The sequence below is a fragment of the Amaranthus tricolor genome, chromosome 3 (genome assembly GCF_026212465.1).
Source record: "Amaranthus tricolor cultivar Red isolate AtriRed21 chromosome 3, ASM2621246v1, whole genome shotgun sequence".
NCBI classification, from domain to species: domain Eukaryota; kingdom Viridiplantae; phylum Streptophyta; class Magnoliopsida; order Caryophyllales; family Amaranthaceae; genus Amaranthus; species Amaranthus tricolor.
The window spans coordinates 6,543,670-6,571,418 of record NC_080049.1 but is presented as its reverse complement, the minus strand read 5'-3'; the positions used below and the strand labels follow the sequence as shown (position 1 = coordinate 6,571,418).

At 33.6% G+C, this 27,749-nt stretch overlaps 2 protein-coding genes across 5 annotated transcripts; both read left to right on the top strand.

Annotated features, from left to right (window-relative positions):
• Window positions 1-1,259: 1,259 nt before the first annotated feature.
• On the top strand, window positions 1,260-10,713 carry LOC130807287 (uncharacterized). 3 transcript variants are annotated; one of them, XM_057672442.1, is made up of 5 exons: window positions 1,260-1,435; window positions 2,910-4,188; window positions 7,629-7,892; window positions 8,244-8,399; window positions 9,175-10,713. In XM_057672442.1, the coding sequence occupies exons 1-5, from the start codon at window positions 1,428-1,430 to the stop codon at window positions 9,292-9,294; spliced, it is 1,827 nt and encodes a 608-aa protein (XP_057528425.1). In that variant the 5' UTR covers window positions 1,260-1,427; the 3' UTR covers window positions 9,295-10,713. The 3 variants fall into 3 exon arrangements, with proteins under 3 accessions (XP_057528425.1, XP_057528424.1, XP_057528426.1); XM_057672441.1 differs by having other exon boundaries at window positions 1,261-1,435; window positions 2,907-4,188; XM_057672443.1 differs by lacking the exon at window positions 9,175-10,713 and having other exon boundaries at window positions 1,261-1,435; window positions 2,907-4,188; window positions 8,233-8,369.
• A 7,468-nt stretch (window positions 10,714-18,181) lies between these two features.
• Window positions 18,182-27,554, top strand: LOC130807286 (universal stress protein PHOS32-like). 2 transcript variants are annotated; one of them, XM_057672439.1, is made up of 4 exons: window positions 18,182-18,828; window positions 20,780-21,095; window positions 27,025-27,071; window positions 27,274-27,554. In XM_057672439.1, the coding sequence occupies exons 1-3, from the start codon at window positions 18,385-18,387 to the stop codon at window positions 27,033-27,035; spliced, it is 771 nt and encodes a 256-aa protein (XP_057528422.1). In that variant the 5' UTR covers window positions 18,182-18,384; the 3' UTR covers window positions 27,036-27,071; window positions 27,274-27,554. The 2 variants fall into 2 exon arrangements, with proteins under 2 accessions (XP_057528422.1, XP_057528421.1); XM_057672438.1 differs by having other exon boundaries at window positions 27,221-27,554.
• The last annotated feature ends 195 nt before the right edge of the window (window positions 27,555-27,749 follow it).

The following is a 27,749-nucleotide window of genomic DNA, read 5'->3' as shown; positions in this document are numbered from 1 at the left end:
TTGAACAATTAATCACCTCTTCCAATTGAGCTTGAAGAATTTGATTTGATTATTTAATAAGGGTTTGATTTGATTATTTAATAAGGGTTTGATTTGATGATTTAGGGTTTGATTCTCACGAAGAAGGATTAATCTCCTCTTTCAATTGAGCTTGAAAAATTTTTGATTTTGAGTAAAAAGTAGAGGAGAAGATGAGTGAGGAAATTGAATTGGAAAAGAAATTGAAGATAAGTGAGAAAATAGGAAAATATGACCAATCAACCTTATATTTTGACAGTCAATTGAAAGAAAATGTTACACTCTTTGGAAAAGAAAAAATTTTATTAAGTATTTTTTGCGATTAATTTTTTAAACAAAACCTTGGACGAGACAGTCTCATTATGAGACCGTCAATTTGGGCTGCCAATTTGCGCATATAACAGCATCACACGCTTTCCCTCGTTTTTTTCATTTTCTGGACATTTATCAAATTTGACCTTAAAGGTATCAATTTCAACGTAAAGTAAAACTTAAACAGATGAATTAAAATAAAAAATTTCAATTTATACCTATAAGTGATCAATTTTTAACGTTAAACTGATCAAGTTCTACCTAAATATAATTTTGTTTTCACAATTTCAGAACAAAATTTAATAAAATGGTATTATTCTATCATTCTATGGATAAATTTCAAACAACAAATGAATGGTTAATAAAACTATCTATAATAGTGTTAAAACATTGCACAATACAAGTACACTTATTCAATGCATACATGATGGTTTTAATAGAACATAAGAGTACTTGTACTCTTTAATCATCGATCAATAACAATGATGTTGCTCTTTCCTCAACAATTTATGTTCATAATGGACTTGGAAATAAAGTTACAGGTATAACCGTGTAATGTTTGCTTACCCTAAATGTGAAAGTGGAGGAAGTTTCGGTTTTGAATTATGTTTGGCAATCGAGTCAATGAATGCTCTTGGAAATGACCAAAAGTTCAAAGCTTCTTTGTTATAAAAAAATTCAATTTTGATTTAAGAATGATCAATTCAGACCTTAAAGTGATTAATTATAATCACTTATAACTTATAAAAAAATTTAGTTTTAACTTTAAATGTATCAATTATGACCTTAAATAAATCAAATATTGAGCGCATATTAAGAAAAATTATAATTGAGTAGATTGGGCCATCTGTCTCATATTGAGACGGTCTCGTCTAAGACCAGCTGTTTTTTTGGAAAAAATTTATTTATCATGAAATTTGACAATTTTCCCTGTAACATAAGAACTCGTATTTCTTCTTTTGGTTTATTGTGGTCGGAAATTCAAACATAAGAATCAAAGTTGAGCACAAACCTGGCAGACGACGATGAACCCAAATCCTTAAGCTTGAGAGCATGCCTGCAATTCCTGCATAAATCTAGCTCCATTTCAATCAATCATGTCCGGGTATCTTTTCTTTTAATCTGAATCATTTCAGTTCGAAGTCTTTTCGTTTCCTTTTCTTATAATCGATTTCTTTTCGTCTTGTTTCATTATGAAAGCAGACAATAATTAATTCATCCTTATTTTATTTCCAAGAATGATTCTGAGTTATTTTCATTTAACTATGAATGTTCTTGCTGAGCTCAAATCAATTTAGTGATATGTTAATATTTGATGTGGGTTTGAGCAATTGACCTTTTCGTTTATAAATTTATGTTCTTTTGCAAAGTACAGTGTTAATGACAAGAACTTATAGAGATGTTGTCTATACTGTGTACATTGTGCTGAATACTTTTAAATAAGGCTCTGTGATGTCTAGTTATGATTCTTTAGATATTTTGAGAACAACAAAAATGCCAAAGCCTTAGACCTAAAAGATTAGGCTGGGCTTCCTAATGGTCGACCACATGAATATTTCGACTTGTTGAGAACAATAACAATTGTTTAAATACGTCTTATTTTATGAAAATAGTATTATAGGATTTAGTCCATCAAGAAGTTGGGAGTGTCAAGTGTGTTGAATATAGGGTTTATCAATTGAAAATGAATATGGGGAAGAAGTAGAACATGAACCTTCTTTATTGAGACTTTTTACTTGTTTAGATAATTTGAAGTAGAAATTCTGTGCGGCCGTTTTATGGTATCAGAATGCAGAACTCATATAAACTCCCACCCAACAAAAAGCAAACAGAAGAAATGAAATGAAGTATAATGTCTGTATATTTGTGCTACACAAATGTGATCAATACCAGTAAATGCATTTAGGAAACTGTACCCCAAATCCCAATGTAATTTTGAAGTGCTTGAAAGTAGAAAATATGGGGTCTGTTTTCCTTCTCTTATGTTCCTTCTAGAATTTGTATAATTTCCATCCGATATTGCTTGAGCCTGGAACATCAAGTGCCTTTACCAATCAACTCCCATTCGATATTGAATTTGCGAAATTCCTGGTTTCCTATATTAAGAACTTCATTACATTTCCCTCCCCCGGTGCCATAAAGTGGGTCCCAAATGGAAATTCTTAGATTGACGCAGGCCACAGCCTCGCTTTACCCTTGTAATATCAAAGATAATTTTTTGGTTGACACTTGATTGCGAACGCATACATCAGAACTGCACTTGCTTTAATGAGCTAGTTTATATTTTAGTTTTTCAATAACATAATTGTTGTTGTTGCACCGAGGGAAATGGGAAAGTAATTGTGTTACTAACTACCTAAAAAATTGTTTGCTTCTGTGGCTCAAGAATGAAACTATCCGATTCTATGTGTTTTAGTTTAAACATTCTAGAGCTCAGTTTTAATTCTGATCCAATGTTCTGCAGGTTCATTGTAATCAAACTATATCATCATTGTCTCACTATGGATCTTTTACTTATTTACGTTACAAGAATCATGTACGAGTTACATAATTTCTGGTGGAATCTTTGGTTGCAGAAGTTTGGCTGCCGGGCGACTAAGAAGGATCGTTCATTCCCTTCTCCAAGAGCAGAAATGTGGCTTTAGGAATTTGGATCTTTGTTCTCAGTACAATCTTGTGACCAAAAGCTATGCTTCTCATAATTTTCCCAAATCAAGAAATCTATTTATCATCAATGGAACACGGAATATGCGTTGTTTCTCATCAAGCTTTACAATCTCACGTGAAGTTAATGTTTCTTGGAGAAGGCTTTTATATTTGCAGAATACTTGTGGTGGACAAACATTTTCTCGTATCAACAAAGCAGCAGCTGCTGTAAGTTTAGCTTTGAGCCGTTATCACCTGCTGGCTCCAAGTGTGCTTGCTTTAATAGGTGGACATTTTTCAAGTCGATGGACTCATGCAGAATCCTTCCCAGTGTCCGACACTCTCTACGATCATGCGCAAAATGGAAAAGTATATTTGACTTCTGTTGTGTTTTCTCTGGTAGAGATTATTGCGATAATTCTCCGGGCACTCTATTTAGCTATCATATTCTCGCCTTGCATAGTAATGGCTCCTTTCACAGATTCACTTGGTGTAGAGTTTAGAAAGTCCTGGATTAGTATTCTTCGCTGCACCCTAGAGAGGGCTGGTCCAGCATTCATTAAATGGGGACAATGGGCAGCCACAAGACCAGATCTTTTCCCTCAAGATATTTGCACAGAACTTGCGCACCTGCACTCTCATGCACCAGCTCATAACTTTGCCTTCACGAAGCAAACAATCGAGAATGCATTTGGCCGCAAGCTGGGTGAAATATTTGAGAATTTTGAAAAGGAGCCTGTTGCTTCTGGAAGTGTTGCTCAAGTTCATCGAGCCACTCTCAAATACTGCTATCCTGGACGCGCAATAAAGCCTAAGTTAGTTGCGGTGAAGGTTAGGCACCCAGGCGTTGGTGAGGCAATTCGTAGAGACTTCATGATAATAAATGCCTTCGCTAAAGTTTCAAACTTTATACCGACGTTGAAATGGTTAAGATTAGATGAAAGCTTGCAACAGTTTGCTGTGTTTATGATGTCTCAAGTTGATTTATCAAGAGAAGCTGCACATTTGAGTCGATTTATCTATAATTTCCGCAGATGGAAGGATGTTTCATTCCCAAAACCTTTCTATCCGTTGGTCCACCCAGCTGTTCTAGTGGAAACATATGAACATGGCCAAAGTGTCTTGCATTATGTCGATAAACTTGAAGGACACGGTAGTGTCAAAACAGCACTTGCTCATATTGGAAGTCACGCCCTTCTAAAAATGCTTTTGGTATGAGGCTTTTCTCTTTAATAAACAACTTTCTAGTTTCCTGTTTGAATGATTCTCTGTGTAATTTCTGTTTCCCTCGTTATTAAAAATATATCTTCCAAAAAAAAAAAATATAGATGTTTTTGATGCAAAACATGTATAAAAATGCACTTGCTTATGAACCTTTATTTGGTGATTTGCTTGATTATATACCAGGCGTTGAAGCTTAATATTACTGGCTCAACTGCGTATGTTGACCAGGGCATGTGAGAGTATTCAAGCAGCCCCCAAACCTAATTTTCCTTTATTTAAAATTTTTTGTTCTACACATTTTAGCACATGTCCTCTCCTCCCTTCTTTTCTTTCACAATTAAATGATAATCTGGAGACTCTTGGAAACCCATCATATCATGAAACGCACCAGCACTTCCTACATTTTTTTCTTAAATTTCTTCATATCCCATTAATAATTGTGTACTTGTATCTATCTTAATTCAAGCTTCATACTACCACAAGAAGTTGGAAATTTTGAATTTGTCGTTGACAAGCTTCAATCCTTTTTCTTTTCTTTGACGTTCTTGTTGACGAGCTGTTAAATAATAAAAATATACCCACCTTCCCGATATTATGTTCCACTTCCACCTTCATTTTTCATGTTTCTTTGCATGCAAGTGGTGGTCTGTGGTCCTTTATTAAATATGAAATATCGATAAAAGTACAAAATGATAAAGAAAGTAGATTCATACAGTTTTATATCAATAAAGTGTTGAAAGAAGTACAAAATAATTAAAAAAGTTGAATCATGTGGGGTTCTATATTGATAAAATATTGATGAGAATATAGGTTTGATATCTTTACGATTAGTGATTAGAGTAAAGCTGTCCATAAATCTTTCTATAAAGGGAAAGTGGAACATTTAAAGGAAATAACTCAAATACGAAAGTGGAACATAATATTTGGATGAATATTTGGATGGAGGGACTATTACTATTGCCTTATACTTAACACTTTGCTACTCTATTTAAAAAAATTGTGTTTTAGGCTAGAATCAAGTTCACCTCATGTTTGTGCTCATTTTGGTGTAATCTCTTTCTCACTCCCTTGAAATAATATCGGAAAAGCATGAAGGGTAAAGAAGTAAAACGGCCCAAAATCTTGAATAGTATTGAATAAATAAGATACTTTCCCTCAAGTTATTGTGTGTTAGTGATACTAGCTTAATGGTCTTGCTATTGAGCGAGCTCCTCCACATTTATTAAGTGGTTTCATCTTCATCAATGCTTGTTGTAGGGTACTTGTTGATTCTATATTGACTTCTCGTTGTTTTAATTTTTTATTCTTGGATTTTAGCATGCAAAGTTAATAACCTTGTTGCTCGGATTCTGTATTTTACCAAAAAGGTATTCGAGTGGGGTCCTAAATACTTAGACATAAGTACGACCCAAGTACGAGCAACAACGAAGATACTCGAACATGGGTATCCAAGTTCGGTACAAGTAGTCGATTTTCTCACTCCATTCCTTTGAACTAAAATTTTCATATATGAGGGGATTCAGAGAGAAGGAAGAGTATGTTATAAGAGTTGATCACACTCATGAAATTTAACAGAAATCTGATAATTGTTTGTAAAAGAGGGCACAAAAGTGAAATGTTTTTTGCCGTCGCAAGAGTCTATTCTTGCCTTTGTCCTCAACAGTTCATGTGTGGAGGTCCTCATATTAGGTATTACAACTTCACAAGGTGCAACATTGTTGGGATCTTCCATTAAAGTTGAGACAAGAACGTCAATGTGTTAAGAAAGAACGATTGGCTTCTTTCATACCATGCTAAGATGTAGCTTTAGAAATAGAACAACTTCTTTAAATAGCACCTGAAATGTTGTTACAATACACAACATGTTAGAGCAATTGCTCCCTTATGATGATTCTACTGCAAATAATGAATAAAGAATTGCAAAAATGTAAAGAATTAACACACAAGTTGAAAGGTACGGAAAATCCTAATATCAATATGATTTTAGACTATAAAACCCCACCCGAAAAACAATTGAAGACAATCTTATTGATGTAGAGTTTCTTGATTACAATTGCATAACCAAACTCACTAATGGAGAAACCCCCCTTAGAATGTTTCTATTAAGAAATATAGAAAATTCCAATTCCTCACACTAAAATCCTAAGTTGAATGTGACATTCTCTCTAGATTAATCTCCCTCTTGATGATTAGAAGGACCTTACCCTTCTACTAATGATGTACATGAGCTTTATATCGGTATACAAAACAAAGGAATAACAAATTATAACAGTATTTGAAAGACAGCACACACAAAACAAAAACAGTAGATTCGACTAATCCGTTCGACTCGGTCGAGGGACTTAAGGGGGTCGAGCAATTTGGTCGAGCGAGCATCAGAACCTGGGCAGAATGTTTCGCAGCTACTTCAGAACTTCAAATATACCCTTTTCAGAATATACCTCCAAACTTCCACATTATTAAGAGTCTCAAGATTGAGTTATGAGTCACCACATCCAACACAACATAATATGATGAAAGATGTAGTCATTGATGTGAAGAACTCACTATTATATTTCGACATAGGATTGGAATCAATTATGCTTTAGAAATCAGTGAAGTGTGCAATATGCATTATACTCAACATCATTTATTCAAAGAATTCAGAACATTCAAAGTCAAACACAGTGGAAATTTTCCTACTTAATTTCTGATTTTGTTTCCTTACGTCTTTGTTTTGTTATTTTTAAAATAGTGTTGCATAGTCCACAAGATATGTTCTTGGAGGAGATTCATGAAATTATCCTTTGTGTTGGTGCTTTTTTTTTTTTTTTTTTTTTTTTTTTTTTTTTTTTTTTTTTTTTTCCCTTTCTACTCTTCTTTTCTCACTCTTAACCGTCCAAAATTTATGGCATTAAGCCAGATTTCTGTCATGTTTATGCTTTACATTATTGGAAATCAAAAATTGCAACAAGTAAGCCCCTTTTCATGAATAGTAGGTATTTCAGGAAAAGTAAGTGTAAACAAGTTGCATGTGTAGATAAGGGTTACATGCATGGAAAAAAACCGCGATTGCCAATGCGTTTGTGGAAGCGGTTGTGATGTTGCGAATAATAGCTAAAGCGGAGTAATAAAGCGAATCGTGGCCGATGTGGTGTGATTTTTGAAAAAAAAATCACATGAGGAGAGTTTAAAACTTATAGTTGCATTTTTGTTGCTGAACGGCTATTATTATGCAATAATATGCCATAGCTATTATAATTGCACTAGATGAGGTATTTTTAGTGTATAATTAGTTAACTTATAGTTAATTATTTTGTTTGTCAACTAAAATTATGAGTAACTACACTGATCGTGATAATAAATGTTAATGGGTATTAATGAAGACAGTTGATTGGTAATGCTATTCTTAGACTCATTTATGTATGAAAAACTGGTCCTCATTGCAGGTTGACAATTTTGTCCATGCTGACATGCACCCAGGAAATATACTTGTTCGGATGAAAGAGAGAAGCCCGGAACAATTCTTTGAATCAAGACCTCATGTTGTATTTCTTGATGTAGGCATGACTGCTGAACTTTCTAAACGGGATAGGATGAATATACTTGAGTTTTTCAAGGCCATTGCTCTTCGAGATGGTCGCACAGCTGCGCAATGTACTCTACAATTATCAGAACGCCAAAATTGTCCTAATCCTAGGGCTTTTGTTGAGGTACATACAGCCGCAACTGATTTTAGATATTTGGTTATTCATGTCAGGACTCAGTATAGAGAGCTAGTTAGCTTAGTTGACTGCAGAAAGATAGATCATGCTATTGATGGTTAAGTGCACTCTATGAATGTGCTGGTGTTGTTTTCATTGTAGTTTATGCTCCAAACTAATGCTACTAGAAAAGGTTCAACAGTCTGCATACATATAATGAAACGAACTTCAAATGTGTCTTCTCAGTGAATCATTTCGGTATCTATGCTGTAGCATCAATTTCTTCAGAACAGTAATCTGTATCTGTGCTGATTGTTTCTGTCTATTATGATCATTAACAATACAGCAGTTTCTAAACAGGAAGTAGAAAGCCATTTCGATGTCTGGAAGTCTCCTGAAGGCAGTTCTCTGCATGCTGCTGATTGCATGCAGCAACTTCTAGAGCTAGTCCGGCACCATAAAGTTAACATTGATGGAAATGTTTGTACTGTAATTGTAACAACCATGGTTCTTGAGGTAATTTTTGCTCCCTTCTTTTTTGTTGAAAATTTTCTGTACTCAGATTAGTACGGTTTCTTCCTACACCTCTCAACTTTGATGGCTGTTTAACATATGGTATATTTTCTTGTGTGATAATAATATAACTATACCGACGAATTGTTAGTGTAGTGGATCTATTCGTCGCTTAAAAAAACTCAATATTTTATGGTTTGCTAATTTCAATGAATGACATCCAACAGAAAATGAGGGTGTTTGGTGAATGGCTTTTTGTTTAGCTTTTTGGTTAGCTTTTGGCTTTTAGCTTGTTGGTCGGTCAAATAGCCAAAAAAAAGTGTTTATTAAATGGCTTTCAGCCGGCTTTTAATCCAAAATAAAAAAGCTATTCCAGTTTGCTTTTTTGGTTCATTTTTGACTTATTGACTCACTTTTTCTCTAATAAACAACCATCTCATACCTAAATTTACCAAACATCTTCATAAACAGCTGACTTTTTCAGCTAGCTTAAAAGCCAACAAAAACAACCCACATTTCTAGCTGGTCAAACAAGCCAACCCAAAAAGCCAATAGCCAATTGCGAAATACCCCCAATATATTGAAATTGAATGTAGAGTTGTTTGGCAACCAAGACTTTGTTATTTGGTGTTCGCTTGTTGTTTGTAATCAGTTCGTAGCAATTGTACTGTTTGTATTGCTACCTTGGTGAGTTGGTAACATTCGTTTTCTACGGATATGCTTGATAGGGCCAACTCTTCCGCTGTTCGCCATAATTTTATGATTTATTTCTCTGCAGGGTTGGCAGCGGAAACTAGATCCGGAATACAATGTGTTGGACACTCTAAAAGCAATGATGTTTAAAGTTGACTGGGCAGAATCTCTGATCTACACAATTGAAGGTCTGGTTGCTCCTTGAACTAGTGCCAACTATACTTTTTTGAAGATCTAGTACAAGATTAACTCATACAATTTTTGACTATACAAATTTAGAACCTTTCTTAGAGTAGAATGGTATAAACACAGATAGCATCTTTCCAAGTATCTGTTTTTATCTTGTGTTCCATAGTCTATCTAAAGTCGAGGTCTCATTGGCTCAACCTACTTATCTCCTTCGATAAAGATATGCTCTGCCGTCTCATATCCCTACTCACTCTCTAATCATAACTTGATTGAGTGAGATAGACGATGACAATGATGACGATGATGAAGATGAAGAAGAAGATGATGATGATGATGATGATGATGTTCTATAGTGTGTACAATAAGCTTGGTGTGTTTCATTTTTTGGCTGCAAGTTATTACAACAAATAAGTGGCCGTACATTTTTATAGATATAAATTTTCGAAGAGCATAAGCAGGCACACCACATACAAGGATCGTTTTTTTTGAGCTAATTTTTATTCTTAAAATATCCATAATGTGTGAATGTTTACTATTTTGTAAGTTTTGTTTGGCGAATAATTGTCGGTTGGAGCTCTTTGTTAAATTGTTGGCCAGTTTGGATGGCTGAAAGTATTGACTGCTTTGCTAGGTGTTAAGTATGTTGTTCAAAAAATTTATTATCAATTTGTCTCACTTAAGCAGTTTTCGAGTTTTTATTAATCTAATGAGACAAACTTTAAAAACATAAAAGTAACAAACATGTAATTATATATGGAAAACTAAGCGGTGGTAAGAACAAAAACAAGGACATTCTTGCTCACTTTGGCCAAAATTGAGTTCCTTAATATTGTAGCAAGATCTAGCTTTAGTCCTTTAACCTCAAAAGACAAAATTTCAACTCAATAACTAAAGAATCGAGTAACAAATGCCTCTGTGCCAGAACGAGCAACAATAGTTTATTTCTTTGCAACATAACTGATCAAGTTATCCCTAAAGAATATCACATAGCCATGATAAGAAAGAAGATCATCCTGAACACCAGCCTAATCGGCATCACAATAAGCAAATAAATGTGATTATTAGAGTGACAATGGAATAAGCCATGAGTAAAAGTTCCTGTGATACCATAAGATTCGTTTTTATGGCTAGCTAATGTCCATCCATGAAAGAATGCATATACTGACATACTCTATTGACCGCAAAGGAGATGTAAGGACGAGTGCTAGTTGTATATTGTAAAGCCCCAACAAGACTACAATAGAGGTAGGGTTTGAAAAAGAAGTTCCATGATGAAAAAGCTTATACATATTATCTGCAGGATTAGGAGCTGGTTTACAACTGGTCACTTTGTTTCAATTAATAAGATTAGATAAATATTTTCTTTCACATAAATACAAATCCTGTTGAGCATAGTGAACTTCCAAGCCAAGGAAATAAGAAGCATACCAAGATATTTAGCAGCAAAACGTATGTAGTTGTCTTGTGAAATTTGAGATGAAGGTAGGATCATTACTCGTAATAACAATTCCATCGACATAAATAAGAAGGTTATTGATTGAGCACGTTGATGAATGAACGGAGAAGGGTCGACTTTACAATTACGAAAATCATGAGCAAGAAGAAAATTCATGGTTGATTAAACCAAGCCCGTGATGTTTGTATGAGACCATAGAGTGCATTATTCAACTTGCAAACATGGTTTGGAAACTTGGGATCAATGAAATCTGGTCGTTGAGACGTGTACACTATTTCTGGCAATTCCCTATTTAGGAAAGCACTATTCACATCTAGTTATTTCATAATCCAGCCAGAAGCAATAGAGTTATAGAAAGAATTAATCGAATTGTGTTAGGCTTCTCCACAAGACTGAAAGTCTCATTATAGTCAACACCCTCCTTTTAATAAGGGATCCATCTACATGTCGCTTAATGTGGTATACTTATTTACAAACACAACATCATCTTGAGTTGGATAAGGGACAAAAGTCCAAGTAAATGTACCAGTGAGAGCATCTAACTTATTTTTCATGGTAACTTTCCACTAAGGATGAGAAGCAGCAACACAAAAGTGATTAGTTCGGTGTTTATGAGTGAAGAAGATGATTGTGTGACTAAAGCTTTAGGCTTGAGGGAGTTGGTTTGGGCTCGAGTTATCATAGAATGAACTTAACTGGCAAAGGGACGGAAATGATGGTGTAGGTGATGAATCGGATGGTTAGGCTAACGTGTGATGGATGGATGTTGAGAATTGAGGGGGAGGGGGGGGTGTGTGTAAATCAAGAGATGTACAGTGAATTGATGATGACATGGATCAATTCTCTTAAGATGAATTGATGGGATCAGTTGGAATAGGATTAACAGAGGTACACACAAACATTGGAGGATTTTTTTAAGTAGTGGATAAGAAACCAACAGGAGATGATAGAGACTCTTAACAGTTTGAGAGAATGAAGAGAATTGGAATTTGATTGACTAGACTCAGTGGCACAACATGCTGCTAATTGAGGATAAGAAAAAAATTATTTCATCAAAAACAACATAACGTGCAACATATATAGACGAGTAGAGAGATATAAAAAAATATACCCTTTGTCTTCTGATACACTACTTGTCTCCTCTTCTTGTTGGATAGGGAAAACTAAATCCCTTCAAGCAAGAGAACACCAACCCTTTAACACACACCACTCCATATGAGAATTGAAAATTATTAACAATACTAACAAAACAAGACATCAAGACAACAGGGTTATTGGTATTGACATTCCTTACAAGACAGCAACAACAACTTAAGCTGATGCACACTGTGTGATCAAGGAGCCAGTATGGAGTATAATTAAGGGATATACTGTGCAACTCTTGGCATAACTAATATACAATAGGCTGTTATTAGTATAGGTTGTTACATGGTTGTTATGAGTTAGTTACAAACAACTTCCTATATGTTTGTTCTTCTTATATATAGAGAGCTCCTTGTATCCTTGTCTAATGTAATATTCTAAATAAAGAAATAAAAGTCTTTTTTTACATGAATGTTAGTGTTTTTTTTTTTTCTAGTTACACTAGAAACGACTAATATTGTTAATCATTTTTTCTCCCATTGTAGTTTTAGCAAAGGAAAAGGGGAAAATCACAATAAAAAGTAGTGTTTGTTTCATATGCCCCTTGGAAAAATGGGGATTAATTTCATATTTGACTGATTTGATTAATATGGTGAAAGAAAACTTATTCTCATATTAATAGTCCTAATATATAAAACTAAAATAAATATATATAATAAAATATATAAAAAATAAGCTGATGGACAGGCTTTCCTGATAGTAATTATTTTTATGTCGTAACCTACCCGCTAATCTTACAAAGGGCAAGCTTAGCCCATCCTTTGAACTTTTTTGAAAATTTTGTCCAAGCTAGGCTAATTTTTCGAGCGGGGTGGGTCAAGCTTAGTGGCCAACCCGCAAATGTTTGTATATTCCTATCTCACATGAATGATGTTTGACACAAATTTTTTGTTGAGTATGATAATAACAATCTTGTGAGAGACGCCTTTCACAAGAAGCCCAACCCAATAATTTAAAATGCAACAATGACTTAAATAGAGAGCATTTTTCAAAATAACAACCTTCTTCCCCCACTCAAACCTTATCTCTAACACTACTTGCATTTAACTTTAATTTACACAAAACTTCAGCACAAAATACAGCAAATCATCAAGCACAATAGAAGTGGAAGATTTGATGATTAAATTTGATAATTTATACATATCAAAATCAGTGTAAAAAAAATAAAACAAATGAATTTGCAAGTTTTTAATTTTCAATTCTTTTTGAATGTTTTTATTAATTTATATTGATGAGAAATACAATAAACACACATTATAAATACCATAAACACCTACTTTATATATTATAAACACCTACTTTATATATTATAAACACCTACTTCAATATCATAAACTCCTACTTATATAACATAAACACTTAATTTATATAGCATAAACCCCTACTTCATATACTATAAACAACTATTTTAACTCTAGTGAACACATATTTTGTCTATCATAAACAACTTCTTCGTATGCCACAAAGACCTACTTCATATACCATAAAGACTTACTTCATATACCAGAAACACCTACTCTATGTATCATCAATACCTACTTTTAACACTTAAAAACACCTACTCTAATCCATATAGGAACCAACACTCTACAAACACCTATATTAACCACTTGATAAACTCGAATATTCACAAATGAAAAAACATCAAAAAAAAATTACCTGCAAATTTAGGTTGAAGAATAGACAAAAAGTAATGAAGGGAGGTTAAGGATATAAATGATATAATTATAATTGATAATATAAGAAGAGAAGCACATACTTTTTTTATTTTGTAGAGTTGTTTTTTTTAATGCGAATCAGAGAGAGTTGTAAGGAGGCAAAGAGAGCAACGAAGAGGGCGATAGCGAAGCCAAAGAGTAGACCATATGAAAACTTTTATAAAAAGCTAGACACAAGAAGGGGAAATATGTATAGTTAAGATAGAAAAAGCTTGGGCCAAGAAGAAGCAAGACATTGATGCAGTTAGGTTTATTAAGGATGAGGACAGACGAGACATGCTAAAACAGAACGAAATGAAGAGAATGTGGAGTTAATACTTCTATTTAGGAAAGAATCTCAATGCGCACTTTCCTCTGTGCCCTCTCCTTAGACTTGGAGGGGTACAAGTATGGTTTGTCCGCTACCTTCCTCCCTTTTTGGACCCCAACTTGTGAAGGATAGTAGAATGATGACAATGACTACTCTCTTTGTCCTCTTTAATTTGCATCAAAGAGAAAGAGGATAGTTTTTATGGATGTAGTAATAAATGAAGAAAGAGAATGAATTGTGTGAATGAAATTAAAAGAGAGTTAAAATGCAGGGATGAGATTAAAAGAAAGTGGTGGGCCATCATCCAAAAATAGAAATGATGCAAATTAAGTGGGACGGATTAAAATGAAAAATGCTAGAGGAGTATTTTTATACAGCAAATCAGATTAAAAATGGATTTAAAACGACTCAGAAGGAAAGATTCTCAAAGAAAGCTTCTCTTTTAAAAATTTGTGTTGTGAGAAATATTGAGGTTTATTGTGCCATTTGATAGAGAAAAATTAAAAAAAATCTATAGCTATTATTAAAACAAAACACTGTTGATGTCATCACTTTTCAAAATTGCTTATGTGTCACCCTCTCAATAAAAAAATTTCTCTTTAAAACTTAATGATGATGTCATTATTACAGTTATGACTATTACTAAAACAAAACACTGCTGATGTCATCACTTTTCAAAATTACTTACATGTCACTCTCTCAATAAAAAATTTCCCTCTAAAACTTAATGATGATTTCATTGTTATATCTTTGACTTGACTACTTTCAAAATATGACTATAATATTATCCATATTGATTGTTTTTTTACATTTTAGGTCACATTATTTAATATACTCCCTCCTATGCAGCCTAAATGTCCCATTTGACTTTTCACGGATTTTAAGGTGAGTCAAAATGGAACCCTTAGGGTAACAGAGAGAGTGATGTTATGGGTTTTAATGACTTGATTAGGAAATTAATGATTCCCTCCAAATTTAAATGTATTTGTTGCAATATTAAAATGGTGAATATTTTTCACCTTTAAAAGTGGATAAATTTTTTTTATAGCAGGAAATTACATAGTTCGGGTTAATTAGCTAAAATACATACGTCCTACAATTACAATACATACTTAGTCCGAAAAAAAATTACATAGTTCAATTACTTAATCTCGGTTAGCCTTCTCAAATCTTCAACAGCCTCGATGTAGTTCAAATCTTTGTTGATCATGTGGGTGCGGATTTTTTTTTCCTACATTAGACTTCAGATTTTCCACGTTAACAAAAAAAAATCGATGCATTAAACTTCTCATAAAAAAAAACCAAATTGGATGTCCAGAAAAATACAGAGATCAGACGCCAAAATGAAAACAGAAACGCAACAAAATTTTAACATTGGCGCCATTAATGAAAACAACACACAAGGGGGACATTGCCATAAATACTCAGGCACTCAATCACATTAATTACACCCACAAGCAATAAAAATGGCAAGAACCAAGAATTTGTCCAGCCAACAAAAAACCCAAATCATGCAAAAATTATTGACCAAATTAAACAAGAAGGGAAAAACGATGATTGGTACAATTAATCAACTTGTAACAGAGTACGAAGTGTGTAGGAAAACAACCACGAGATTATGGCAGGAAGTTCAGTAGCAAAGGGAAAACAATAACACAGCCATCAATCTCAACAACAAGAAGATTGGGAGACAAGCACCCAATAAAATTCAATTTGATGAGGAGAAGTTCAAGTCCATCAAATTTGAAATCAAAAGGACTCAACATTCAGTAGCAAAGCAAATGGAAGTATCACAGTCAACTGTATGTAGGTGGAAGAAGCACAAAATAATTAGAAAGCATACAAATGCAATCAAACCCACTTTGAATGACAACAACAAACTACACAGGTTAAGTTTTGCATTATATAAGTTGCAATATGATGAAAACAATGATTCTTTCCAATTTAAACCACATACTAACATTGTTCACATTGATGAAAAGCATTTTTATCTAACTCGGGAATCACGGACTTACTACCTAGCATCGGGTGAAGTAGAACCATATCGTGAATGTCAATTCAAACGATTCAACCCAAAAATAATGTTTATGTGTGCTGTTGCAAATTAAATTTTTTTAACTAATGGTGATGTGTTTTTGGATGGTAAGATACAGATATGGCCTTTTATTACCCAAGAGCCTGCCAAAAGGAGCTCAAAGAATAGAAAGAGAGGGGAATTGAAGACCAAACCAATACAGTCAATAACCAAAGAGCACATGAGATCAATGCTCATCACTAATGTCCTACCCACCATAAGAGCTGAGTGGCCACACGGAATGTCAAAGCACATTTTCATTCAACAAGATAATGTAAAGCCACACATAACACATAATGACAATGAATTTATGGAGGAGACAATGAAAGATGATTTTTTTGTACAACTTGTACAACAACCACCAAATTCACTTGACATGAATGTACTAGACTTAGGTTTTTTTTTAGGTCAATTCAAGTTTTGCAATATCAGAAAGCAACTTACAATATACCACAATTACTAAGTGCTGTGAACAATGCATTTGACAATTTAAGTGCACAATGTTTGAGATTTGTATTCATTGCACTACAAGCTTGCATGATTTAAATTTGAAAAGGCAAGGGGGTATTGACTACCACATCTCACACATGAACAAAACAAAGGCTGCTAGGGAGGGGACATTGCCTGACTATCTTAGTGTGGACAAACAATTAGTGGTTGAATCTCTTCAACATTTATTCACAAGAATCAATTTAGAGACAATGAACCAATTAGTTGACATGCTAGGGTATCAAGGGGGTCTCGATGAAGCCCAAAATAATGAGTCACAAAAGCAATACCATAGAACTGGAACCAGAATCTAGAACAACAACATTACTCAATTTTTTGAAAAGGAAGGAGAATAGGAAGCACAAACAGAATAAGAACCAACGAACAGCAAATGCAAAACCCAACAGCAAAAAGGGAAAAACCACTTACCATATGAAGCTTAAAATTTTTGATGTAGTTTAAAATGAAATATTTGTACTCATGTTTATAGTAATGGAAAAAGTGGTTGTTTGTTACAAAACTCTCAGATTATTGTTAATGTGAATTCATTGAGCAAAAAACGAACATCTTTACACTTAAAGTTTGGGAAAACAATCCAAACCTTATTCTTTTGTTCGTTTTTTTAGTGGAAAATAAATGTGCTCTCAAAAAATAAATCATTGAGCAAATGAAAAATGCATCAACAAACCCTAAATCACAAAAATCATCATCAGCCATAACACACCCACAGGAACAGAAACATACTCGGAAATGGCCCAAGTTTGTCAAGCCAATCTTCATCCTCACAATTAGTGTTAGAGAAAACAGCATCAAGAGAAGAGTACTCACGATCCGAATAAAGATCAGGCTCAGGAGTGTAAATGGGTTCACCTTTAGAGTCTAGTTCTCTACCCCACTTTAGATCCGTCTCAACTAAAGAGTAATCGTCCTCATATGAGTCAAAAAACTCATCATCATAATAGTTAGGGTTTAATAGAGGTGATTTGGGGATTTTGAAAGGGAAAACATCAGGTGAGGTTAGCTTCACCAAAGGTGAATAAATGGTGATTTTAGGGTTCTTGAGAGGTGAGGTTGTTGGAGTTTTAGGGTTTTCCATGAACACAGCTAAGAGAGAGAAGACAACGAAGAACAGAAAGGGTAGGAGAGAGAAAAAGGAGAGAACAAAACTCACCCAAATACACGAAGAAGAAAACAGGAAACCCAGATCTAGGGTTTGAAGAACAATGGAGGATGAGCTTGAGAAAGAAGATGACGAAGAAGTTAAAGGGAAATGGGTAAATAGGCGTGGGGTAGGTAGGTTAGGGTTTAAATTGGAGGGAGCGATTAAAGTGGGTTTAGATTAGGATTGTTTAATTGATTGTTTAGGGAAAAAGAGAGTAAATTAATTGAGTTTAATAAGGGTATAAATGTAAATAAGTTAAGTGAAGTAAGGATATAAGGGTAAAAATTTCATGCCAAAAATAGAAATAGGACATTTAAGGTGACTTGACCCTAAATGAAAATGGGACATTTAAGTTGAATAAGAGGGAGTATTAGAAAGTCATAGAAGTATATATTATTTTATTTTTTTCAAGTTTTTAATTAAATCTTTATAATGTTTTTTGTTAAATGAGTATAAAATACTTCGAGATAGTCAAAACATAAATTCATAAATTTTCAATTTTTTTATTTATACAAATATGTTAAAAATTTTAATAAAATCTTGTATCACACGAACAACATTTAGCAAAATAAACAAAACAAAGAACAAATCTCATTCCACACGCTCTTCCCTTCTGATTTTTTCCACTTGTCTCATCTTCGTATTCTACAGAAAAACAAAACACCCCCCAAACAAGCAAACATCAACCCTTGAACACGCACCATTTCAACAAGAGAAAACCCAACGAACAATCAACAATCAATCCCTAAAAACAATGGCAACTAATCAAAACCCAACATCAGAAAATCAAGTATTCCCAGAAATGCCACCAATTCGGGTCAAACCACCATCTACATCAACCGCATCATCACCAAGAGTAACTGTTTCAACCCCAACAGCAACTGCAACTGGTGCTGCTGTAGAAACTCCAACAGCTGGTGCTGCAAGGAAGATTGCTATTGCTGTAGATCTGAGTAATGAAAGTGCTTTTGCTGTTAAATGGGCTGTTGATCATTACATTCGTCCTGGTGATGCTGTTGTTCTTCTTCATGTTCGTCCGACTTCCGTTCTTTATGGTGCTGATTGGGGCTGTGTAGATTTCTCTGCTTCTGTTGATGGTAATAATAATGAAGAATCTCATCAGAAACTTGAAGATGATTTTGATGCTTTTACTACTTCTAAGGCGTCTGATCTTGCTCAACCTCTTGTACAAGCTCAGGTTAAAATTCTTCTCCATTTTGTTTAAAAGGGTATTTTGTTGTTGGAATTTGGAAACCCAATTACTATTTTTGGTGTTTTGATTGTTGCGCGAAAAGGAGGATTGTTTTAGGGATTTTGTGAAATATGTGATTTGAAGATGATCCAGTTTTAAAGATGTCGATTTTAATTGCAACTTTTGGTGTTAGTATGTGTGGTGATGTTTTGGGGCTTTCAAGAATTCAAATTCCTAACTTTTCTATTGTGATTGTTTCTATGTGGAAAATTTAGGGTTTTTTATGTTTGTTTGTGCTGCTCTATCCAATTAACTAATGCTAAGCTTGTAGGGAAGGAAATGGAGGGAAAGGACAGGGAGATGTATGGAGGGATGAATGTACATTTCTCCATTTGGATTGCAAAAGGGGAGGGGAAGTGAATTGAAGGGGAGATCTCCGTTACATTTTGTAAAATGTAAATCCTTACACCTTTTGAAAGATTTTGAAGGAAAAAATATTAATCTGCCCTTTCGAACCTCACTGAAATTGGTTTTTAAACATACTTTAATATTGTTTTTCATTGTTTTTAGTTGGAGTGTTTGAAGGTTTTGTGAAATGGATACTTAGAAATGGGCTGATTAGTTTGATATTTTCCTTCACTTATTTATTATTAGAGTACTGTCATTTGGAGATTGGTATAACTTATGGTATTTTTGAACTGTGATCATTGACTTGTAAATATTTTTCTATTTATTTTAATGGAACAATTAAGTTGATTGTGCATTTTTGAAATTTGATTCTAATGTGGTTGATTGAGAACATAACTAGCTTGTGGAATCCTTATTATACCATTTTGTGTGGGTGAAGCGAAAAACACATGCTTTGTGGGATCAATTTTGAAAAAGAAATGAATTGTGGAGGGTGACATGGTAGTAAAGATGCTATTTCTAGAGATATCTTTTGTTTGTGTTTTTTGGGATGGAAGTTTACATTTTTTTCCTAAGAAAAGTTTCTTATTTGGTGGAGACTTTTGTTCTCTTTTGTGCTCTTAAATGGTCATTCGTAGTTTCTTTATGACATGGAAAAATGTAGGAAATGTCACAATTGCAAGTTAGCATCGTGTTTACACATGACAGGGGATTAGGTCGGTGGGAGAGATAGTGTCGGCCTATTGGGGTGATGGGGTTTGCGGGTTAACCAAAGTGTGAGATTACTCATATCGAGTTGATTAGATTGGTGGAGGGCCTATTGTTCAGGCAAGTAGATTGCACATAATTCTGATGGGTGTGCTTATTTGGTGTTTTAAGAAAGTATATTAGTTTGGGCCTTATAAAAAAATTGACTTGAATCGTAGTTTGCAGATTTTTGTCGTTTTGCATTTTCTTAATTCGTTGAAACAGCTAAGCTTGCGTTAGATACTATTGTACTGTTATTATAATGTCTTTGAAATATGTTTTGAGCAATCACCTTTGGCATTCAACCGAGAAAAGATAAATATTTTTAAATCAAGAAATTATTGACTCATGTAGATACAGATAGGCAAAAGATAAGAAAGGGGTTATTTTCTTTTTTTTTTTTACTTGATTTATATAGTAACTAAAAGTAATTCATTATTTGAATGTTTAATTATAGAGGATTTGGAAAGAAATGTCTGGATTTTATGCTTTCAATTTCCGTCCGTTTAGTTTTTGCCAATTTTATTTGGAATGAAACCTGAGAAGTATGAGTGTAGTATTGGAGTCTTTCCTGTAATCTTTCTTAACATGGGGATAATTTTTTTTATGTTCCGTTTCTGTCCTATTCCTTCCAAATGTTATGCATCTACATTGATTTATATGGTTTCCTTGGAGATTCTAAGCCAAACATTATATTTTATTCTATATTGATACCTATTCATCATTATCATCAGTGTTATTTTTATATTTGGATATTTAAGCAGTGATGTTGTAACCATTTTATTTCTTTTTACTGTTCCAGGTGCCATATAAAATTCATATTGTAAAAGATCATGACATGAAGGAAAGGCTATGTTTGGAGGTTGAGAGGCTTGGATTTAATGCTGTAATTATGGGAAGCCGTGGTTTTGGTGCATCTAAGAGAGGAAGCAATGGTAGGCTTGGGAGTGTTAGTGATTATTGTGTGCGCCACTGTGTCTGTCCAGTAGTAGTTGTCCGCTATCCTGATGAGAATGAAGGAAATGGTGGAGATGATGTAATGGTTTCTGTGGCTGAAGTAGATGAAGAGGGAGTTGCTGAAGAGGAAGAGTACCATGATGCTTCAGATGAACGCAAGGGTTAGTGATTTCTTTTGTTGTCTAATGATTTTTGATTAAGTTGATATGTTAATTTTCTATCCGTTTAAATGATAATATTTTATACTATTGAATGTTAATGTGGAACTATTGTTCTGTTCTGGTCGTTGGAATTTTCATTCTGATGCATGGCTTCTAATTTTTGGTGGGTGGATGTGTGTTAGTAAGGAGATCAAATGTAGTGGTACCCTTTTGTTTGTTCTATCACCTACCTTAATTTGATGTGCTATGTGCTTGCTCATATTACTCAACTATCTTTGGTAGAATTGATGTGGTTTTGTGCAAGAAAATGAAGTATTCTAGTAAAATGCTTTATTATCACCATGATGCTATTGTTGTCCTGGTGTTCATGAGGCTCCTTTACTAGAGCTATTGTTTTAGATCTTTTCCCTATTTTGCTTATTTAATTGGTTTTTTTTTCTATTGCTTATTTCATGAAAAATTATGTTTAAATTTTTTCAATTAAGTTCAGATAAATGTCTAAATGGTGAATCTTTCTCACATGTTTTACTTAATTTAGGGTTAAGAATCTCATATAATCTATGTAGAATGGGGTTTTGATCCAATCTTTCGAATTGGAACATGTTTATGTTATGCCTAAATGTATAGTATAACTAACATTGATTTAAGGTTTTGAATCATGGATGAGTGAGGATATTCATTATACTTCACGACTTTTAGAAATATTTATCTTATACTTTATTTGATTATCTAGTTTTAGTATCCAAAAATGAGTCTTATTGTTATTGTGGGCCTTGTGATATAATGTTATTGTATACTAGCTTGATGTTAATATAAGAAAAATGCTATTTAGTCTAAATTGGAGTTAATCAACCATGGTTATTATAGTATCATTCAATATTCATGAACTCACTACCTTCCACTTATTTCAGTGATACTCTTTTGTAAGCATTTAATGATCTCAAATAGACAATATACCTCTCTCTACATTATGCTATGAACTGAGTAATTGAACGAAAATAGTAAATTGAGAATTGAAAGAATAAAATGACTAAAGAGGAATTATACTAATAAAATTGATGATTAAAGGAAGATTACAAAATAACAAAAGATAGATCAAGCAATTCGAGAAGCTTAATATCTCTAAAAATGAGTAAAACCCATCAAGTGTATAACAATTTTCACCATGAGTAAAATGAAGTATTAGGCTTATTTATAATAAGGTACCTCTTAAACCTACTTATTCCCCAAGTCTTCCCGACATGACAATTACCAAAATTACCCCTACGTAAAACCAAATATTTGGTCATTGCACATTAATGGAAAACTTAGTGGTTCAAGAACCACAACTATTCCTAAGCCGAAATTCTAAAAGATTGGGTTCGGTTACATGAACTATTCATTTCGGCTTTCTACCAACTTGTAAGTTTGAATTATTCATATATTTTACCACTCATGCACTCCATGTTATCTTCGGTCTTCCTCACCTCATGAATTCTTCTTCTCCGTTTATTTTGATATTCTACCTACTTATAAGTCTAAATCAAATTATATATTTTTTCATTCATGCACCTTGTGTTATCTTCGGTCTTCCTCACCCTCTTTTTGAGTCCTCCGAATGCTGCGTTTTCTATCTTTCTTATTGGATCACTAATAATTTGTCTTTGCACTTGCCAAAATCATCTTAAATGATTTTCTTTCATCTTCAAATCAATATTTATGACTCTTAGCCCCTTTTTCTTTTATCTTCGTTTCAAATTCTATCCCTTAAGGTATGTTTGATCATCCATCGAAATGTTCGCATTTTCTCTATTTACACCTTCCTACTATGATTCTTTTCAAAAGCGCAAAATATAGTAGCATTGGTATAATGGTTGTACTACATAACTTGCCCTTTAGCTTTAGGGGCACACTTCGATCACTTCACATCTCCATTGTCGCTCTCTATTTTTGTGACTCAAACTTAATCCTATGGCTCGCATCTTGTTGGATATCCTAATTATTCTGAAATATAAACTCAAGGTATTTGAAGCTTTCACTTGGAACAATTTTGTTCTGTTTCAACTTTATATGTCTACTTATCTCATTTGTGCTAAAGTGACACTTTATGTACTTCGTCTTACTTCAACGTAATTTGAACTTTCGTTATTAGTGGTTGATGAAAGATAATTGAGTACCAAAAATAGAAAAAAAGAAAATGGGATAAGCAAAACAAATAACCTAAAAAGGAAATTAATATGAATAAAATAAAAAGGGTGGGATTAAAATCACCATTGGTTAAGCAAAATAACTTTGGCAATAAGAGTAACTTTTGGTCCTTTGGCTATTATAAATGAAAAGCAAAGTAAAGGCTCATTAGTTATTACTTTCTATTTGTGATTTTACCTGTACCTTTTTTCTAGTCCCAAGTAATATGTTTTTTGGTTGGAAATTAGATAGAATAAGATATGGCTGAGACACATAAATAGCCTTCTACGAAGCAGCTTTTGTTTCCTGCTGCTGTAATGTACTTCATTTGCTCCACCCTCATGCCTTTATTCCTTAAAATGAAAATTTCTGTCTATGGGGATAATCATGGGGATGGAAGATAGGATGTATTATGATTCACCATGCCACTGGTGACAGGTCAAGTTGATCAACTGTTTACTAATTTGTTTTTCTTGTAATGTTTAGTGTTGTCAATTTGAAGTTGCAATGTTGTAGCCCATGGTAATAAATATCGTTCTAAGGTTATTTATCATGACCGTGATATTAGGCCACGATGGCCGATGGAGAAAGTGTTTCAACCACATTTGATTTAGTACCATGTTTCTGTACAAGTTTTCTTCGTATCGAATAAGAATTTGGTGTTGTGAGATGCTTCATGTTGGTTTTTAGTTCCTTGCCCTCAATATAGCATTTTATGCATTTGGTACCTTAAAGAGAGTGTGGGATCTGCTATATCTTGTGGAATACTAGGTCATCTCTTTGAGAGAAGTTGAGTTTATTTTATTTTCCATGCCTTAGTCTTTCAAGGATCTTAAAATTCTACTAGAACATTTGCACTTTAACTTGTAATTAAGCCCAAAAAAGTTGTTTGGCAATAACTTTTGGTTTAACGATTTTCGCCTCTTAGAATGTCCAATTTCTACTAGGGATTTTTGTTCTGGGGCACCTACATTGTTTTAGGGTCTTCTTAGATCTTGATTTTGTTTTTAAAAGAAAAACTAGTTGGTGGGGCGTAAGTTGAATGTCCAAAGCCGAAAACATTGTATTTTGTTTAAAAATTCAATTTAAAGTGAAATAATTTATAAATAATTTCTCAAGTAATTAGATTGAAATTTAAGATTTTGAGGCATAAACTGATTTTTCTAGGTAGTGTAGCTAAGGAAATATAAGCAAGTCAATATTGAGTTGATATATTAGAAACTTCTGAGTTTGACTTTGTTTATAATAATGAACTTTGACATTTTTATTTGAATTTTTAGTTCATAACTTAGTAATGTGACCAATTTATAAAATTTAATCTACCAATAAACAATCGATAAACAGAAACGCAACATTCACTCCTAACTTGTATGGTATCATTCAACATACAAAATATTCAAGTAAATTAAATTAATTTGTCCATCTTTTGAAAAGCTATAAGATTAGTTTATTTTCATTGAAGGTTAACATTCACTCCTAATTGAATTATATGATACCGTTACCTTAAGAGCAATACAATAAAAGAAAAAATATTAAGCTATGCAAAAAGAAATTTTTGAACAATAAAAGAAAAGTTGTATACAAATATAGAAATTTAAGAGGAAATAGACTTATTGTTTCTAGAAGAAGAGGGGAAGGTACACCAATAGAGAATGCGAGCACAACCTACAATGTTCTTATTAGTGCAAAAATATAAGTGTTCTTTATAAATTATTTGTTTGTTATACCCATAAAACAACACAAAGAAAGCATAATTAATTAAAATAACAATAGTAAAATAGCTCATTAACCAACTTTGGAAAATGGTTAAATAGCTAATCAAAATACTTCCTCCATCAATCCTTGATGTTTTCGTTATGAACTAGAATGTTTTCATCATTATCCTTAATACACTTCACAACACCGAAGTCATTAGTTTTTTCTTGCTTCCTCTTTGTCATTCTATGTATGTCGTTTTGTTCTTCTTTAGAATCTAGTTTGTCAAACACCTTTTTAAAAGCTTTTAATTTGTTTTGCGAAAAACTACATTTGTCTTGGTTTTGATTTTTTTATATTTGGCTAAGTTTTCTCATTCTTGCATTTTCCTAATGCAAGATAAAGAGTTTTCTTTTCCTTGATAATTGTCTTGACCTTCTCATTCTACCACTTGTTTCCTTCTTTACCACGAAACTCACACCTTGTTCTTCTAAATTCTCTTTGGCTATTCGAATGCTGCAAGTTTTCATCTTTGTCAAGTATCTTTTGCATTCGAATCCATCTCCTATTATGCTTCTTCTATAACTTTCTCGACAAACTTTTAGCATTATTCTCTTTTAATCCCCACCGTTTAATCTTAGGTTCTTTTTTTTGACTTTCTTTATCTTTGATCTTATTTGATGGCGAATATCTTGGACAAAAAGAGTTAGTGTTGGGTGGCTACACAATCTCCTAGGATAACCTTCAATTTAGGCAACTACCTTATCATCCTTGTCAAAAAGTGGTCAATTTGGGATGTGTTTTCTCTAGTTCTAAAAGTCTCTTGTTGGTTTTACTCTTCTTAAGCCATGTGTTAACAACAAATAAATCCTATGAGAATGCAAAATTCAAAATGAATTTTCCTTTTGTATTCCTATTTTCATAGCTAAAACCTCCATGAACGTTTCAGTAGCCACTGCGACATATCCCTAATTGCCATCCAAATCAAACCTTCGATATAGAGCATCTCATTCATTTGTATATTTTGCACCATATCATCAAGATCCTCTTAAAATTTCACTTTAATTGATTTCTCTATCCATACGTGCAGTGTATAGGTACTTATGACATTCAAATCTCTTTGCCATGTACAATTTCACTCTTATACTCATATCAATCTTCTTGCATGCCTCTACCACATCTTTAGATGGTCGTTACTTTGTTCATCCGTAATAACGCCAACTTTGATTTCTATCTTGTCCTGAGCACCACAATTTATATTTCAGGTTTTTCACCTACTATAATCCATTTTGTCTCAGTAGACATACTCATGTCCATTATATCTACCAGCTCTAAAAATCTACCACTCAAGCTACGAATATTTCAAGTTTTATTCTTAACCTATAATTCTTGGTTTCCTTCACCTCCTATGCCTGTTCATTTGACATCACACTCGGACAATGTGGCATGTCACTTTTGGATGACGACCTAGCAGCCTTTGCGTACTTTTCACTAAGCCAAGGCCTAGAAGTGCACTGATTAGAGGGCTTCCCCACCAGAATTGATTTTTAGTTCATGATCATGGAATATGACTAAGCTTTATTGAGCCGGTTGTCACTAACCTACCGCTCATCCTCCTTTATCCGGGCTTGAGACCAACAATAGGGGAGAAGCACTCAAGGAAACAAACTCAAATTATAGCTACAAAAACTCGAAATTACCTGATAAGGATGAAGATGAGGAACCGTGAAGGAGCATGATAAAATGTGCACAAAAGTCAAAAGAAAAGAGTTTATTAATATCCTTGATAATCCAATACATCAAAGAGCAAAACACTACACAATATTATATAGGAACAACTCATTAACCAAATTTGGAAAATGGTTATAACTAACTATTGTACAGTTGTTTAAATAACTAATTGTATAACAACTTATAAACCAATCATCTAACTAACCAAAGTGCTGACTAGATAACAGTCTTTGGAGTGCAATAACCGAATGTGTTGAGCTCTTCTCGCTATAATCAACAGGTCATCACCGCATTACTACTCACCCCTTGTGTACTAACATTGCTATTTCTTATGCAGCGGCAGCCTGAAAACTGATACGATCTGGTGTGTTCTACGAGTAGCAGGTACAATTTTCTCACTAAAAACTGAGATAATCGCAATTTATTTGACTGCATCCAAATTATAGAGTAAGAGAGTTGTGTTGTTACTTGTTTGCCACTATATTTCAGGTTATGTTGTTTTGACTAGCTGTTGTTATCTGTTTATATGCCAGATTGTTACCTGAAGAAGGAAAATCATTGTTTCCTTTTGTTTTTTGCAATGTAGAAATGGGTTTGGCTGGTATTGGATTCTATCACACTCAGATGAAGCAAAGTTTGCTTTTGTGCCGTCTTCTGTTGCTCCCTGGGATTTTATCTTCATCCAACCTGCTTTTTATGTGTATGAATATGAATTAGATGTGAATTTATTTATGGTTTTTAGGAGGTTTCTGCATTTTGATGCGTGCAATTGCACTTATTCTCATGATTTCTACTCCTTTATGATGATCGTTATTAGTCATTTGCGCTTATTTTGCGAGATTTATGCGATTTTACTCATTTTGACTATTTATGTTGATTTTAAACGGTTTTGAATGTTTTAGCATAATTTTATGGTTTATATGATGATGGGGTTGTAGTAGGGTGGTTTTCACTTGATCGAAGAACCTAGATTATTTATGAATCTTTAATTTACAACCTGAATTTTGTTTCTCACCCAATTCAATTTAGGAGGTGTTTGGTATGAGGAATAAAGTATTGGAA